The 18,380-nt window shown below is 61.3% G+C and overlaps 1 protein-coding gene across 1 annotated transcript; it reads left to right on the top strand.

Annotated features, from left to right (window-relative positions):
* Positions 1–412: 412 nt before the first annotated feature.
* Positions 413–17,678, top strand: ONECUT3 (one cut homeobox 3). The gene is made up of 2 exons (XM_031438208.2): positions 413–1,610; positions 17,386–17,678. Exons 1-2 carry the CDS (start codon positions 413–415, stop codon positions 17,676–17,678), a joined length of 1,491 nt encoding a protein of 496 aa, XP_031294068.2.
* Positions 17,679–18,380: the final 702 nt, after the last annotated feature.

Here is an 18,380-nt window from a genome sequence, read left to right on the forward strand (position 1 = left end):
TCCACCCCCGCCCTTTGTACCCGGGTACCGTCCCCCAGGGGCACGGCGGACACAGAGGCAGAGGACCCTAGAAGCCCGGAGTCGGTCCCACTCCAGCCTGCCTGGAGCTCGAGGGGGCCGGGGAGGGCGGAGAGTGAGGCGGCGGGAGGCGGCGGCGAGGGGAGCGGGTGGGCGGGGGCGCTGACGTCAGACCCGGGCCCGGGTGCCGGCAGCGGCTCCCCCGCCACATCCTGGTGGCCGCGCTCGCAGCCGGGCCGGGCGGTGCGCCGCGCAGCCGGGCAGCCTCGCGCGCAGCCACCGGGGAGCGGGCGGGGGCTATGCGGCGGCTTTGAGCGCGCCGGGCCGGCGCCGAGGAGCGCGCGCGGCGGGCAGGCGGCGGAGCCGGCGAGGGGCCCGCGCGCGGCGGCCGAGCATGGAGCTGAGCCTGGAGAGCCTGGGGAGCCTGCACGGCGTGGCCCACGCGCAGGCGGGCGAGCTGCTGAGCCCGGGGCACGCGCGCTCAGCGGCGGCGCAGCACCGCGGCCTGGTGGCTCCCGGGCGCCCCGGCCTGGTGGCCGGCATGGCGAGCCTGCTGGACGGCGGCGGCGGGGGCGCCGGGGGCGCGGGCAGCTCGAGCGGCGCGGGCGGCAGCGCTGACTTCCGCGGGGAGCTGGCGGGCCCGCTGCACCCGGCCATGGGCATGGCCTGCGAGGCGCCCGGCCTGGGCGGCACCTACACGACGCTCACGCCCCTGCAGCACCTGCCGCCGCTCGCGGCGGTGGCCGACAAGTTCCACCAGCACGCGGCGGCTGCGGCCGTAGCCGGGGCACACGGCGGCCACCCCCACGCGCACCCGCACCCGGCGGCCGCGCCGCCCCCTCCGCCCCCGCCGCAGCGCCTGGCCGCCAGCGTGAGCGGCAGCTTCACCCTCATGCGCGACGAGCGGGCGGCCCTTGCCTCCGTGGGCCACCTCTACGGGCCCTACGGCAAGGAGCTGCCCGCCATGGGGTCGCCGCTGTCGCCGCTGCCCAACGCGCTGCCGCCCGCGCTGCACGGCGCCCCGCAGCCCCCACCGCCGCCGCCGCCACCGCCGTTGGCCGCCTACGGCGCGCCTGGTCACCTAGCCGGGGACAAGCTGCTGCCGCCCGCCGCCTTCGATCCGCACGCCGCGCTGCTCGGTCGCGCGGAGGACGCGCTGGCCCGCGGGCTGCCTGGAGGCGGCGGCGGCGGCGGCGGCAGCGGTGGTGGCGGCGGCAGCGCCGGCGGCGGGAGCACCGCGGGGCTGCTGGCGCCGCTGGGCGGGCTGGCGGCGGCCGGGGCGCACGGGCCGCACGCGGGCGGCGGCGGCGGCCCAGGAGCGGGGAACGGCGGCCCCGGGGCCGGGGCAGCGGCGGAGGAGATCAACACCAAGGAGGTGGCACAGCGCATCACGGCGGAGCTGAAACGCTACAGTATCCCGCAGGCCATCTTCGCGCAGCGCATCCTGTGCCGCTCGCAGGGCACGCTCTCCGACCTGCTGCGCAACCCCAAGCCCTGGAGCAAGCTCAAGTCGGGCCGCGAGACCTTCCGCAGGATGTGGAAGTGGCTGCAGGAGCCGGAGTTCCAGCGCATGTCGGCGCTGCGCCTCGCAGGTAGGAGCGCGGCGCACGCCGTACGACCCTAGGGGCCCGGCAAGGTGCTCCCCAGCACCAAGCAGGACGGCAGCGGGGCGCCCTGGCTTCCTCCCGAAACGGGGGCCTCGCGCCCCGCCGCCGGCCCGGGGCCATCTTGCGGGAGACCAGAGCATGCTCTGCCTCCCTGACCGTCTGTACCGTCGCCGAAAAGGAGAAAAGTATTTTGCCGCCGTTCCCCGGTAGACTCCCGCCCAGCCATTCCCGCAACGGGGAGGCGGTCCCTGGATCCTTTTAGACTGCTCAGAGGATCCCCAGGCTGCCAGCAGGGTCGCTCATTGTGTGTGTGATATGTGTAGAGGGGTGGGGGGTATGCCCCAGAGGCTCCGCCGCTGTCAGCTCCGGGTGCTACTCCCCTCCTCCCGAACAGACCCTCGCTGCGCCTCCAGCCCCGGGGCAGAGCACCGGGACCGAGCCCCGCGGCGGCCCGGGAGGGCCAGGCCCGCGCTCAGCCCCCGGCCCCAGCGCGCGCTTCTTTGTAGCTGGGCCCCGGCGATCGATAGCTCCCTCCCCTTCTCCGGCCGCTGGCAAAGGTCACCGGAGAACGGGCGGGGGAGGGGCGGCCCGGGGGACCCTCGGCCCGCGCCGCCCGGAGGCCTTCACACCCCAGCCCTCCACCAGCCCCGCGCGTTTGCTCCCGGCGCCGGTGCGCGCACCCCGCTGGTCTCTTTTCCCTTCCGTGCTTCTTTCATTTCTACTTCTCTCTCTGCCAGGGCAAACGGGTATCTGCGTTTTGCTTCGTCTTCCCTTTCCTTCTTCTCTCTGTCACTCTCTCTATCTCTCTCTGCCTCTGTCACGGTCTCTCACTCACACTGATGCTCAACTCCCCCCTCCTCCCTCCCAGCTGACAACAGCTGGGTCCACACCTGCCCCCAGCAAACGTCCTGGCCAAGACCCCTTCTCCTGGGTGGCAGGAGGTGCAGGAGAGCCCCCACTCTCACCGCCGTGGCCTGGCTTGGCTGGGGGGTAGTGTTTCCCTGGCTGCTCTGGGGAGGGGCTGCAGCCACCCCAGCCGCGGGGACAATAGCCGCCTCGAGCGCCCGATCGATCGCTTCTCTGCACACAGGGGCGAGTGGGGCGGGACGGAGTGGGCTGGGGCTCAAACCAGGAGCCCCTTGAGCGGTGAGGCAGGGAGGGATTTGTCTGTGCCCCCAGCCAAGGGGCCAGGCTGGGGGGCAGGAAAAGAGAGGGTGCCGGTGGGGGGGGGCTAGAGAAGGGTCTGTGTTACTTACTCTCCTCCCCCCAGGCATCCTCAACCACCTGGGGAGCCTGCACCCACACTTGGGCCTTAGTTTCCCCTTCTGCAGAGCCAGGTGACTGGCTGCGCATCCGACAGGCCTCCTAGATTCTCCACTTTGGGGAAGAGGGGAATAAATGCTTCTTCTACATGTCAGGTGACCAAGTGTGCGGGGAGGTTGCTGTGAAAGGTTACAAATGGCGTCAGGAACATGGACCATTTGGTGTAAGGCAGGATCCGCTGTGTCCTGCTCCCCAAGGCAAGTGCAATGACAAGGCTGTGCTCACAGGGGACACTGAGTCACATCGCCACACAGCCATGGCCAGCCCCGTGCAACACAGGTGACACCAGGTAGCAGAGAGCACGCTCAAGGGCTCTGGCCAAAAGCAGGGCTCTGATGCTGTGGCTGCTAAATGGCCCTCATCGCATGAACAACTTGTGGGGTTCGACCCTTGCCACATCGGCCACCTTCCACCTCCTCCCCAGCGCATGTATTTCAGGGACACTGTGTCTGACATGTGTGTACACAAAGGACACACACCAGTTTCCATTTTTTTCACTGCCAAGTCGTGTAACTAACAGGATCCAGTAGTAATATTTGAATGGCACATTTTGGGGCCACCTGAGAGACTGGCCAGAGTGTCTTAGAATGCCCAGCCTCGGGGAGAAGTCCGCTGGGGGGCATTGCTGTGGGGAGAGTAGTGCCAGGTTGCAGCGTGCCGGGCCCCACCAGCGGTATAATTACAGAGAGGGGAGGGGAAACTGAGACTCGTTTGTTTGCATCACAGTCGGGCCTCCCTGCCTTCTGTGGTGTTAGCCAGCTGTCTCACCTCTCTGAGCCTCGGTTTCTCTTTTCGAGCGGGAGTCAGGATAGCTTCCGTCTCAGAGGGGCGTGCCAAGTGGAGGGGGGCCGCGCAGGGCCTGGCAGGTGCACTGGTCCAGGGGATACTGAACTGTGACCCCCGGCCTGGCCCCCTCCTCCAGCCCTCTGCCCACAGTGTGACCCCACTGCCCCCTTGGTACACGGGGCCCTCCGGGCCCTGGGCACCCGCCACACCTCCCAAGCCGGTCCACACTGCCAGGCAGGGCCTGGGATGTTAGAGCGGACAGCCGAGGGCCATGGGGTAATTAGGCGCGGACCGGCTGAGAGGCCTTTAGTTCCGGTCGCTGCGCAAATGAAAAGCGGTTAAGTGGCGGCAAATCGCGGCGGTTAGGGGGAGGCGGCGGGGTGCAGCCCCTGCCTAACGCGCCGCCCCGCACACGGCAGCCCAAAGCGCCTCCCAGTGCCGCGACCCGGCAGGGAGCGCTCAGCGCCCTTCCTCCTCCCTCGTCGCCATCCCGGGCCCAGCGAAAGCCGCCTGCCTTCTCCCCCTCCGCACCTCTGCGACCCAGTCGGGCCCGCGCGGGCTGACCCGCCTCCGACCTCGTCTCTCGGCCGAGCTGCTCGCGGAGTCCCGTCGGGGTGTCCCGCCCCCGCGCGGGGACCAGGAGAGAGAAAGGAGGGAGAAAGACACACACAGAGGCAGAGAAAGAGAAAGAGACAGACAGGTAGGGAAAGACAGACGGAGAGTGGCCAAAACAGGACAAAGAGAGAGACAAAGAGACAGGGAAGGAGAGGCTGGAAAGGAGGGGTGAGAGCTCCCAGCCGCAGCCCCTCTGCTGGGATCCACTCGTCCGGGTCCCTGCACCGCCCAGCTCCCACTCCTCTCCCCTTCCCGGATCTGGGACTGAAGTGGGAAGGGTGGCTTCTTTGTTTCTCTGAAGCACCCAAGAAATCTGGCCAGGTAGATTTCAGGGCCCCCCACACCGTTGCCTCTGCACCTGACTGTTCTTTGTGACTCAGTTTACCTCTCTGTAAAATGTGTGTACACTGGGGGGACCAGGTTCTGGGTCTGATAGTCTGAGATTCTGGGGCACGCTAGTCTGGGCAAGGCCCATCCTGCAACCCCTCCAACCCCATTGCTATGGGTTGCCACTAGCCCTACTCCACGCCACTGTCGTCAGAGTCCCGCAGCTTCTGAGCCGCCGCCTCTTTGAAGCCCTCCCGGACTCCATCTCAAACAGTAATTACGGGAGAGGGGCTGGGGGAGGGGCTGGCGGACTCCTCGGCGGGGGCGGGGCGGTCGATGAATTCGAATTACCGTCTCTAATTCATCACCGTCGCTGGGTCGATAGCTTCGGCTGTCTTCAAATATTGTTTAAATTGCAACTCCGAAGGAAAAGTATTTTTTGTAACTGATCAGAAAATATATAGAAAATAAAATATCAGATGAAGGCGATTGAAAGAAGAGCCCTCTTCCCCTCTTTGCCTGCTGGTGAGCCCTGAGCCCAGATGAAGGAGACCAGCATGGGGGAAACTGAGGCAGAGAGGGAGCCAGCACCAGAGCTAATGGGGGTGGGCGGAGGGATGGCGGACATCAGGGCTGGCAGTGGGTGGGCATCGCGGTGGCAGGGCTTCTGGGAGTCTGGAGGGGATGGCGGTTGAGCTGGTAAAGCCACAGCAGTTGCCTCCCGCCCCCATCCTGAGCCGAGGACAGGCTCGGCCCCTGTCTCTCTCCCCAGTCTACAGGTGGAGTCCCAGACAGATGCTGAGTGGGGACGGGGGTTCTGAGGCTGAAGAGACTTAGCCTACGAGGTCCAGTCCATGAGTTCTGCTGGGAGGGATAGCTATTCACCCCCCAGCAAGCGCTCTGGACCCACCCCACCCCCCGCAAAGACCAATGCGCCTTCTGTAAAACCTGGCCTGGAACCACAAGGGTCCACATCTCTTACAGACCCTCACGAAAGACATCCCAGCAGGGAACTTAGAGACCCAGCCTCCCCTGGTCTCTGTCACTGACTGATTCTGGGTGAAGGCTTGAGCCTCAGTTTCCTCATCTGAGAAACGGACAGAATCAGGTGCCACCTGGTAGGTGCTTGTTGAGGTTATTCTTGGCAACCCTGCCTCCCAGCCTCTCAGGATGCTCTCCCAGAGCCTGTCCTCTGGGCCACGCTGCTTAATCATACCTCATACCTACATCTCCTCATCTTCAGGGAGGGCCTGAGTCGCCCCCTGGCAGCCTGTGCCTCGTGGGAGCCACAGGGAGTGAGCAGGGGTGCCAGGAGGGGCCTGGGGACCCCCAGGGGACACTGCAGGCCCCCACAGGGAAGCACTGAGTGGAGGGAGACTGTATGGGGCTGTGTGTGTCAGAGCCATGTGGGGCTGCGCAGGAAGCCCCCGGTCCCCCAGACAAGCCTCCTCCTTCCAGGCCGCAGGCCCCTCGTGGGGTGGCCCCGGCACCTGCCCAGGGGCAGCGATTCTGGCTCTTCCCCCCCCACCCCCCCAGGCAGGGGTGGCGGGGGGGAGAGAGCAGAGGGGGCAGGCTGTCAGGTGGGGTGGGGGCCGGCTGGGATGCCCAAGTCCCTCCTCCTAGGTTCACCCATCAGGAATGAGAGAAGCCATCCCACAAAAGGATCTTTTAAGCCAGTTTGGATACTGAGCCCACTTTACGGACCATCAAGCCAAGGGTGAAAGGAGGGCACTCAGCAACACCGCACACCTGGTGTGAAGTGGAGCCGGCTCCTCCAGGAGGGAGGACAGCCTCAGCCTCGCGGGCAGCAAACGGGGAGGCAGAGCGGGGGGGGGGGGGCAGAGCCGGGGGCGGGGGTGGGGGCGGGGCGGATCCGGGGGAGGGGCTGGAAGCCTGGCTGCGGGTGCTCAGGCTCCCACCTCCTGCAAGGATGAGCAGACATCCTGGGCAGGCGGCCCAGCAGAGACACGGCTGGGAGGGGAAGCTCAGTGGACTGAGGCCAGGGACAGGCGGGTGGCTCTGAAGATCATGTCAAGGTCTACCTTACAAAGAGCTTGCGTGACCCTTGGGCCAGGAGAGGAGGCCTGCACTTTTCCTTTGTGACTCAGAGGAGGACATGATCATGGGGCCCACGTGAGACTCCCCCGCACCGACCCAGGGACCACCAGTGACCCTCCAGGGAGGGTGTGCGAGGCTGGGTCCCAGTTTCCTCCTTCCCAGCTCGGAGCCACTGCTTCTGCTTTTCCTGGCAAACTACCCCCTCCTGGCTGCTGGCCCTCAGAGCGAGCCTGGGCTCCGTGTTGGAGGTCCAGCCCTCCCTGAACCCCAGGTCTGATAATCCCTTCCTGCCTGGGAGAAATGGATGGTCACCCCTACTTCACAGAGAAGCACACAGACTAATCTGCAGGCAAGGGGCTGGCGCTGGCCTTTAGCTCCTTTATTCTGAAGTCTCCACAGCCTAAAATCCTAGGACTAACCAAGACCCAGCCACCTTCCCTAACCGCCCTCCCATTACAGTGCTGCCTCCCTATCAACCATCACCACTCTAGTCTGAGCAACCCACCTCTGGCCACCTCCTCCTCATTGCTGGTCTCCAGGTTCCACTCCCACCCCTGGTGTCCTCTCTTTGAAGCTGGAGGGGGCTTTTTATGGTAACTCAGAGCTTGTCACTTTTCTGCTTGGCACCCAGCCTCGTGGCTCCTCAGAGCTCAGAGGAGAAGGAAACTTCCTAACTTTCTGTCCTGCTCAGATGCAGGTGGAACCACCAAGGACAAAGGCTGGGAGATGGAAAGCCAGAGAGGCTGTAAGGATGGAGGCCAGGCCCCTGCAGTCAGAGTCTTTGTATGTAGTGGGGAGCTCGGCTTAACCAGGGAGCACAGGTTTTTAATTAAATATGCCCCTTGATCAATAAGGAAGGCTGCACTCATGGGGGAGGAGAGAGGCTGGGCTGGAGCCAAGGGTGGCCTGAGAGACCCTGGTGACCTTGAGCACTCCGGGGACACCTGCAGCCTCAGTTTCCCACCTGCCAAGCAGGCATGGCTGTGGGTGGGACTAGGACACAGGGCTCTCCAGCCGCTGGAGTCTTGTCCTGTGCACAGATGTGGAGATGGGAGAGGGTCTTAGACCTAACGAGCCACACGCACAAAGCACAGCCTGGCGGCAGATGGAAACGGGCAAGGAGAGGCGTCACCAAGGTCTCGGGCCACCAAGGAGAGGAGACTGAAGTGTAGATGTGCCGAGGACACAGTGTAGACGCAGTGTAGATGGGAATGCAAGTGAAGATGTGAACTAGCGGGGATGTAAGCGTACATCCTCCCGGGACCCAAGTGTAGACGCTGATATCCGCACTAGGACAAGCACCTGCGACTCTGGCTCAGGACCCCCCACCCTCCCTCGGGCCAGGTCTGGCGTATCTGAGGCGGCACCGGGGGCGGGGACGTAGGGAAGAACCCATCTTCTTCCTCCAACACCTGCGCAGGTGCCTGGGAATTGTTCGTGGGCCACGAACTGGGCCGTGGGACCACCTCTCTTCCGCATCTGGTCAGTTGCCATTGGAGCCCACTCCCCGGTGCTAGGGGGTTAGGAGAGGGTCGCTTCCCCGCCGTGACCCGGGCGGGTGAATGGGGGACCTGGTGCGGGAACAGCAGGGGTGCGTGCTTCCCTAAGCGCCGCAGAGCCTCTGTGGGCGCACTGGAGATGTCAGTGCCTCAGCTTCCCCCACCAGGCCAATGCCGCCCCCTTAGGGCCGAGAAAGCCACGGAGTGCAGCCGGGACACGTCTGTCCCTGGCAGATGTGGGATCTCCCAAACCCGAAAGGATCTCGCGTGCATCCGCCCTCCACCGCATGGCGGGACGGGGGCGCACGCAGCCCCGTGTAAGGAGACCTAGACCCATGCACCGCGCACCCGCAGCCTCCGAGCCTCAGGGGCACCAGCGGGCGTTCGACGCGAGAGCTCAGCCCCCATCCTGGGGGAAATCACATCCTGCCGGGTGGGAGCTGCGTCGGGGCTCGCCTCCCTCCCCGCCCAAACCAGGCGGCGGGGGTCTTCGCGCGCTCTGCGTGCTCCGAGCGTCGGGGCGCTGCGGCCCTGAGCAGGGGCGGCAGAGCGCCGGGGGCAGGGGCGCCCCAGGAAGGATGCGCTTCCCCCTGCGTACCTCCTTTTCCGCAAATGGATACTAGAATCCCCAGCCCGGTGAGAACACGAAGCGGATAAGGCAAAAGTCTCCCGCATGCGTAAGAGCAACAGCGGCGGCTCCGCCCTCTGCCCCCACCCCATTCTTTTAAAACGCTGTATCTTTTTTGTTTGTTTGTTTTCAAACAGCGGGCACATTCGCCAGGCTCCAAAGTTAAGCGGAACCAAGAGGCCGCCCTCCTTATTGCAAACCACGCTTTCTCTTTCTCCTGGAGAGAGGTTACACTTAGTCTGTAAATGCACGTCCTTTTTTCTTTTTCCTCTTTTTGAAAAAAACAACAGAGAGCCCCTGGTTCTGCTGGGCTTTCGACTCCTGGACGCTCAGAATAGCCACATCAGAAAAGAGTCTGGGGGCATCTTTGCCAGCTGCGCAGTATTCTCTTTAACCATTCCTTCTTTTTCCAACCATCTCCCCGCCCAGTGGACGCTTAGGCCATTTCAAGTGGTTTGCAGTCCCCTGCCACGCCACGCCTCGGCCAGGGCTGCCGTGAACACTTCCCGGGCCACCCTTTTGCCTGTGGGTTTATCTCATGATTAATTTCCCAGTCACTGACTTGCTGGGTCCCTCCCCACCTTTTCTGCGTTGGCCTCACTACTCTTTTTCTTATCGCTGGTTCCTTTCCTGTCATCTTTTTCAAATCCATTTCCCACTGCTGGCTGCTGTGACTTCTTAACTTTTTTTTAATAAAAGCTCTGTGTGTGTGTGTGTGTGTGTGTGTGTGTGTGCGTGCGTGCGCGCGCATGTGTTTACCGGCACTTGTGAACCCACTGATGCTGTTTGCCTGGTGTGTGGTGCCCAAATGGGGAGGAGGGAGTCTCGGGGTATGGGAGCTGCCCCTGGACACCCTTGCCCCCCTACCCCAGATGGTGCAACCACCAGCTGGAGTGCCCCTCCAGGGGTGGCCCAGAGTCCAAATGGAAATACTCATTTCCCTGATAAGTCTTTGAAAAGCTCAGAACTAATTTGAAAATGTGGCCATTAAAATCCCATCACGGGGAGCAGGGGGAGGGAGCGAGGTGGGGCCTCTCCCAGAGGCTGGGTAACCGCCAAGGTGTTCAAAGGCCAGGAGAGGAGGTGTGTGCCTGGCGGCAGGGGAGGAGGGACAGAGTGGAGAGGCACCCAGGACAGAGGAGGGGGTCCTCATCTGAGGGCAGGGGCCTGACTCAGCACTGCCTTCCTGGAGACAACTCCGCTCACTCACCCTTGGGAACCCCTGAGGGCACAGGGTGTGGATAAAGAGGGTCAAGGCTCCCCTCAGAGTGACTCACTGTGTGACCTTGGGCAAGTCACTCACTGTCTCTGGCCTGGAGAGGCCAGTGGGGGGTGCTCAGGGCAGCTCAGCCCAGTGGAGACAAGCCCCTAGAGGGGGGAGGAACATCCATGTGCCCCACATCATGGGCCGGGCAGCTGGTGGCCAGGGCGGGACGTGTCGTCAAGGAAACAGGTCATCATCCCAGCTGGAGACCAGGCTCCGCATTGAATTGTCTGCTCGGAGAAGCTAAGCTGAGCGCAGAAGGTGGCCAGAGGGGAGGGGGACAGCAGCTCCGGCTCCCACACCCCCACCCTGTGCCCAGGTGGACAGACACTGGTGGGGTTCAGGCATGGGGGCAGATGAGTGGCTCAGTGGTGGCTTTGGGTGCTGTACAGAATGTGACACAAAGGGATAAGGACAACCGCTCAGGGGTGCCCATCGCTGAATTCTGGGGCGATTGTCCAGCCATTATTGTCCCTTGTCAAACCCAGCCTTTCATGGGGGGGAGACGGCTCACCCCCTGGTGCCACCCTGGCTCCTGCCTCTTCTCCCCTGGGCTTCACTGTCCCCTCTCCCCGACTGTCCCCAAACATCATGACATCAGCTCTGTGTCCAGTTCCATCTTCCACGCCCAGGTCTGTTCCCACGTAGAGGCCCCTCAGAGCCCTGCTGGGTGACATCTTTCCCTGGAATAGCCCACCCATGCCCACCTCCGTCCCCCGCTGTGCCGAGAAGCAGCCAGCCACCGTTACTGTGCGAATATCAGATTGTGGCTCCGTAAAGTGGAGGCTGCATTCGTCTCACTCCTGGCTGTCCTCAGCAGAGCCTCACACACAAACACAGTGCACACAGTGGGTGCTTGATAAGCCATTGAATGAAGGGAGGAGAGGGAGGAGGGAGCAGCCGCAGGCATTCAGAACTTGCAGATCCTCCAGCTGGCCCCAGACACGGTGGGACACCCCCCCCCTCAGGATCATGGGGCACCGCGCCCGCTTGATAACCCTGGAAACTGATGTCCACAGTGTGCGCTCCAGGCCACTCGGCTTCTGGAACCCAGGCCCAGCATCCCTGCTGACCCTGACCCGGAATGGCGATGCAGTGGGTTCACGCCCGCATCTGGGGCGGGCCAGCAGACAGAAACCGCCCTGGGGGTCCAGGTGGCCACAGGCCTGCTCCCTGTGCACTCAGACCCAGTGGGGCGCAGGCTGGGGCACCACCCACACTGGCTGTCACATCCAGCAAGTCACATCCCGCATCCTCTGAGTGTCATTGCGACCCCTACACCTCCGAGGCCAGCTACAAGCAAATGTCATGCTGGGTCTGCTGGCCCCTGGGTCTTCCTGCTGCCCACTGACCTGCCACTTCCTCTGGGCCTCTCCCTGCACGCCCCTCCAGATCCCTGCCCACCTTCTTCCAGAGGCGCATAGACAGCTCTTGCTACCTTCACAGGTTGTCCCGTTGCTCACACGTGTGTGGTCTGCTGCATGTGGACACCCTTCCCAATGGCAGCAAAGTGCCCTGCACACACCACCTCGTCCACACACCCAACAGACAGGGGAAAGGCAGATGCCTGTGTGGTCAGCCAGCTGGGGCCAGGGATGGCCCAGGACAGGCCCAGCAGCAGTACTCACACACACACACACACCATCACCCACCCAGACCACAATGGGCCTCTGGGGGAGGGGATGGGAGGAGGAGGGAGAGGAGGAGAGAAAGGGAAGGGAGGAGGAGGAAGCAGATGGGGTGTTTATCAGGAGTTGATGGGGGTGAGCGGGCTCCTTCCAGTTTAGACCTGATTCTGTCCATCCACTGAGGGGGGGTGCTGAATCCCTGCCCATCAGCAGGCCTCAGCTTTTCCCTTGCTGAGGAGGACAGGGTGCTCCCCGCTGAGGGCCCTCCCACGGGTCCCACTGCCCTGCCTGGCCCTCCAGGGCAGCGGCTGGCTGGGTCTCCCCTGGCAGAGTCTTCCAGTCTGGGCTGAGTCTCCTCACTGCCCTACCGCCCACACAGGGGGCTTCACCAGGGGTGTGAGTTGCTGGACAAACACAGCTGGCCAGCAGCCTCCTGCACTGGGTGAGAGGGCCCATAGCGGAGAGAACCAGGGCTCTGCTGAAGGTGAGGGGGAGAGCTCCCCGGGGCAAGGGCCACTGGTGCTGGGCCTTGAGGGATGTGTAGGAGTTCTCTGACCGAGGCAGTCCAACTCTCTACTCCTAACCTCAGTTTCTCCATCCTTCCCCTCTCCAGAAAGAGTCCAAGAGAGGTGCTGAGGCTTGAGGATGGCCCAGAGAGGGGAAAAAAGTCTGAAGATTGCACTGCAAGTGGGTCCCAGGGCCTAGCTTCTCCCAGGGGCCCTAGATAGAAGCTCGGAGCCTCATCTCAGCCCCACCATCGTACTCAGGACTTTTTTGGCTAAACCTTTTCCCACAGCCTGGCGAGGCAGGGATCGTGATTGAGACCATTTTCCAGCTGACGAAGCTGTGGCTCAGAGGGCCGGCACCGCGCAGTAATCCGCGGCGGCGGCGGGGCGGACGGGCAGCAACTTTCTAGAAAGGCAAGAGGCAGGAGGGAGTGAGGTGCTGTGGGAGCAAATCCCAGAGGGTCTGAAGTGAAAGGGAACTTGAAGGTCTTCCCCAACTCACCTCCCTTTGCCGCCACCTGGACGCGGACCAGCGGGTTGGGACCGCCTATCAGGGGCCCCGCCCTGGGCTGCAGTGGGGACAGCTGCCCCCTGCCGGTCACAGCGGGAACCGCGGGCCAGAACTGCAGAAAGAAGGCCCACCGTTAGCGCTTGTTGGGCGCTCCGTGGAGGTGCTGGTTTGAGAGTGCGGTCTCCGTCTCTTTTGTACGGCCTTTGGTCTCCTTCAGGGCCTCTGGGACCCCCAGGAGTCACCACAGGCTGGGAGGCCCTGGTGAGGGGGCCGGGGGCTGAGGGGACCTGCCGGGCAGATACAGGTTGGACCCTATTTTGGGGTTCGACGGTGTAAATGAGGATATTGGAGGAGACAGTGGAGGTGAAGAAAACACAGCAGTGGGATGGTGGCGATAAAAAAGAAAGGTGATGGGGGTGGGGTAGTGCTTAGCATGCACGAGGCCCTGGGTACCATTCCCAGAACCTCCATTTAAACAAAAGGACGGAAATGATGTGGGGGAAGGTGACAATGGTGGAGGTGATAAAACGGAGGTGACGGTGGTGGGGGTGCAAGTGGAGGAGATGAGAACAGAGGTGGTGCTGGTGTGATGGCAGCGAGGGTGATGGAGGTAGGCTGTGGGGGGGGTGCAGGTGGTGGAGGTGATGGTGGCAGGCGGGTACTGACGGCGGTGGAGATGAGGCGACAGAGGTGGAGGTGGAAGGCATGATGAAGAAGCGACACTGTTGGTGGAGGAGGTGACAGTGGGGGAGAAGATGGAGGAAGAGTGCAGCTACCACAGTGGCACTGCCCAGGGGAGATCATCGTGGAAGAGGTGGTCACTGCAGTAGCACCGCAGTGCGAGGCTGGTTGTTGGGGCTGGAGGTTAACTCCCGGGCTTGTGCACCGGCCTCTCTCACCCAGCCCTGCTCCCTGGTCAGTCCTTCTCTGACAGCCTCAGTTTTCACTTCTGTGAAAGGGGCCCATACCCAGGCCTCTCCTCCTCCTGGAGCTGCCTCCAGGGACTGCAGTGGCTTTTAGGGCTGGCCGGGGTGATCCTGGGTGCCTGGAGGGATACTGATGGGGGGAGGGTGGTGATAGGACGGGCCCACTGATGGGGGCTTTGGGCTGCCTCCCGCGCACTGCACTCGCACCTCCGCCTGGGGCAGGGCCCTGCAGGCCGGCACCACCGGGGGGCTGTGGGGGATGGGAGCAATGACAAAAGCTGCTCGCTGTAAACAGCTCCAACTGGAGCCCAGATCGATCCGGACTGTGAGGAGCTGTAATTAGATTGAATGCAGGGAAGGGGGGCAAGCAGAGCCTCTTTTTGCTGCGATCGACAAAATGCGAAGTTTTTTCACGACTCTGCTTCGCCCAGCCACTCCCCCAGCCTCTGGGGCCCCCACTAGGCACTTGATTGGAGGAGGGGGAGGCAGGTGGCAAAGGGGAGACCCACATCCTTCCTCCTTCCCATCTGGACCAGTCAACCCTTGCTTCTGTCTTGCCCCTGCCAGGACTTGCTGAGCGACCTTGGGCAAGTGGCTTACCTTCTCTGAATAAACAGAAAGGCAAATCCCTGACTTAAAGAATTATCATAAGGATTAAAAGATGCAGCACATGTAAGACCCTCAACATGCAAAGCTCTTGCAAGCTTTCCAAAGAGTATTTGTATCTCTGTCCCTCCTGTAAATGCATAGTCAGTTCATGAGTAAATTGCTAAATGAATGAATGAATGAATGAATGAATGCATGGGGGAATAAATGAATTGAAGATTACAACAGGTGGGCAAGAAGGGCTTCTCTCAGAATGTAAAGGCCTGGGCTGAGTTTTGAGTTTTCCCTGGCCTTGCTGCCTGAGACTCAGTTTTCCCTTGAAAGAATGGGTGATGTGGCCTCCTCCCTGTGACCCTTGCAGGCTGGCCAACTTCCAAGGAGATGGGAGGTCAAGGCAGTTTCTGGCACTTCCTTCCAACATTTCTTTATGCAGATAAAATATGAACAAATGTTCTCACTCCCCCCCTATTCTGTATACAAGTCTGCCTGGTACACTGTTCATCCCCTAGGTTTACCTCACCGAATGCTGGGATTGCATTTCCTTTCTTGTACAGCTGTTTGTTTTTCCAGGAGTTAGTGGTTGCCAATCACAAACTCCTCCCACATTCCCCAACGAAATGCAAAACCAACACATGTTAGGACATCTTCCCTTCCGCTTCCCTTGGTGCTCCTGCTCTGATCTGGGTGGGTGGCCTTGAAGCCTTTTCCTGCAGTCTTTCAGGCTCTCCCCTCTTCCCTTGGGGGAACTCTTTTCCCTTTCTTCTAGGATGAATCACGTTTCCTGAATCCCACAGCTTCCTTTTTTTATTTACTTCCTCATTGTGATGGAACACATCCTCTAGTAGCTTTCTGAGAAAGGGTGCACAGAAGTCAACTTCAGAAGACCTTGAAAGTTTGACTATATCTTCATTCCACCTTCATGCTTGATGTTTGGCTGGGCACAAAATTCTTGCTGAATATAGTTTTCCTTCAGAATTTTGAAGGCCCAGTTCCACTGGCTCCTGATTTTTGAAAGGCCCCAAGCCACTCTGATACTTAGTCCTCCAAATGGCATGTGGCTTTCCTCTCCGGGAATTTTCACAATCTTCTCTTCATCCTGGATCCCTGACATTTCACAAGGATGAGTCTCAGGGAGTGTCTTTTTTCATTCATTGAGCTGAGTATTTCCTGGACTCTTTTAAACTAAACTCTCATGTCTTCCAACCATGGATTTTTTTTTTCATTATTTCTTTGGGCTTCTCTTCCTCGAGTTCTGGGTGGCCTCCTGCTCAGATGATAAACCTGCTCAATTCATCCTCTAACTGTGTCGCCTTTCCCTCATTTTCCATCTCGGCATCCGCGTGTTGTATTTCCAGGGATATTTGCTTAACTTTATGCTGCAATCCTTACACTGACTTTCTTCCAGCTATTCTATGTTTAAATTCTAAGAGCATTGCCTTACCCTTCTGTTGCCCTTTTTGTTGAACAAAACCCCATCCCTGTTTCACGAGCACAGTGTTTTTACATCCAAGAACATGACTGATAACTTTGCCTGATTTGCCTGTTTCGTCTGCGAGGATGGTCCTCCAGTTCTACCATTTTTCTCACCTGCTGTCTCTCTCCTTCATTAGCTGCTCTTCTGGAATGTCCAGTAACCTCTGGCGATCACTCTTGCTTAATCATAAAACCTGAAACAGACAATTAGAAGCCCGTGTGTTCCAGTTCAGAGGGATCCTGGGACAGAAGTGGTACCTCAGTTCACACAGGGGAACCCGTTGTCCCTGAGAAACCAGCCACAGTGCAGGGGACATTCATCTATTCTTGCAGATACGTGTGGACAATGATCTGGCACGCCAACTGGTTTGGAATGTTCCAGAACCAAAAAGGCCAGCTCGGCATGTGGTCCCAGCAGGCCACCAGCCACTCCTGGGGGTGACAGAGTCGCTGGGCATCTTTTCCACCCACCAGCCCCCATAGCACTGAGAGGAGGGGACCCCTTGGGGGCTGGGGCAAGGAAGAGCAGGACCACAGGCCCCAGCCCAGCTCCACCACCCTGAGATGCTGCTGCCCCCCCCCCACAAGCACCCACTGACCACGAGGTGGCTTCCTGCAGCCTTCTCTATGCTCCACGCCAGGTGGCCCCAGGAGAGGGAGGTCTTGCACCCCTCCCTAATCCTCCCAGCTGCAGAGGGTCCCCTGGGGACTTGAGGGCAGCCAAGCCTCAGTCTCAGGCTGCTGTCAGGGGGAGGCCAGAGCAGGGACTCAAATATCAGAATCAGGCAGTGGACACCAATGTTAGCCTAATACAGGGTCCCTAAGCTGGTAAGGCCTCAGAGGACAGCCCAGGGAAGGAGGCATGGACTGTCACACCCCTTCTGAGAACCTTACTGTCCCATCATTCCAGGGAGATGTTACTGGGGCTTGGGGTACACCCCCAAGGACCTATTAATTTTTTTATTGAGGTATAGTCAGTTACAATGTGTCAATTTCTGGTGTACAGCACACTAAGGGCCTATTAATTAACCGTTTCTTTCACCCAAGTCTACACTGAGCCAAAACCTCACATGTAGAGTTTCCATGTCATTTCCCCCAACACCCCCATGTGTGGGCGGCAGAAGGGAGGGTAGAAAGTCACCAGCACTGGGTGTTTTACTCTTCCAGGTCCGGATTCTTGGCGGGGAGGGGTTGGGGGATATGAGGCTGGGGAGGGGGCTAGCATGCAGAAGGGGCTTGGGGGGGGATGACCCATGCCTGTGCAGGTGCGCTCATACTGTGTCTCCTCTTTGTCTCCCCCACCCCCCGCCCTACCTACGTCCTCTGTCTCTGTCTCCCCACCCACTACGGGCGGCCCTCCTCCCTTTCCATTACTGCTTGTCTCTTCCGCCTTCTTCCTGCCTCCTGGTCTCTTTCTGTGTCTCCCTGTCCCTTTCGGCCTGTCCCCCTGTTGTCTCTCCCTCCACCTCTCGGGTTTCCCCGTATTTCTTTTTTTTCCTGGCGTCTCCCTCTGTCCCTCTCTGCTTTGGGATGTGTCTGTCTTTCCTGTGTCGCCTGTCTTCTTCCGTCCGGCCGCGCGGTGGCGCTGCGTCCCTCTCGCCCGCCCGCAGCCTGCAAGCGGAAGGAGCAGGAGCAGCAGAAGGAGCGCGCGCTGCAGCCCAAGAAGCAGCGCCTGGTGTTCACCGACCTGCAGCGGCGCACGCTGATCGCCATCTTCAAGGAAAACAAGCGGCCGTCGAAGGAAATGCAGGTCACCATCTCCCAGCAGCTCGGCCTGGAGCTCAACACCGTCAGCAATTTCTTCATGAACGCGCGGCGCCGCTGCATGAACCGGTGGGCGGAGGAGCCCGGTGCGGCCCCCGGGGGCCCTGGCGGCGCCTCCGCCACCTTCTCCAAGGCCTGAGCCCCGCCCCGCCCCCGGCCCTGCGCCCTCTCCGCCTCGACGGCCTGGGCGCTGCCCTCCCACGTCCCCCCAACCCCTACCCTGTCGGCCCGGAGACCCGCCTCAGGGGGCGCCTGGAGGGGGTGCCGTCCGAGCCCCCAGCACCCAGGGAAGGGACGCAGCACACCCCCAGCCCCAGTGCACAAAAAGGGCCCCCTCCTCCCTCCATCCCAATCCCCTTAAGGCCAAAGGAAGCCCTCCACCCACCCCGGAGGGAAGGGGGTGACAGAAAAGGAGTTCCCCAGCTCCCTTTCCATTCAGGACGCTCAGGGGGGCCTCGAGGAAAACCAGGGCTCACGTGTCGTCCCGAAAGCGGGTCAGGAAGCACATACTAGAAACATAAACCGGGTATTTAAAAAAATGAATTTAAGGAATAACCCCTCCTTCGCCAGTCCCCGCCCCCACGGAGCGGTCCTCCGCAGACCCTTCCTCGAGAACCCAGCCTCTCCAAAGTCGCCAAAGCCCACGTCGAGCTGGATCTTCGCAGTGCCCCCACCCGCACCGAGACGACCCTGATCCGCCGGCAAGAACCCAGCCGCCCCTCCCGGCGGCCAGGATTCCTTGTGCCAAGAATTGCCTGCCTTAACGTCTGGGGAGGGGCCTGCCGCGGAGACCGCCCAGCACCCACAGGCGAGCCCCCTGCCCCACCCTGTCCCAGACCGG

Source organism: Camelus dromedarius, chromosome 27, assembly GCF_036321535.1.
Source record: "Camelus dromedarius isolate mCamDro1 chromosome 27, mCamDro1.pat, whole genome shotgun sequence".
NCBI lineage: Eukaryota > Metazoa > Chordata > Mammalia > Artiodactyla > Camelidae > Camelus > Camelus dromedarius.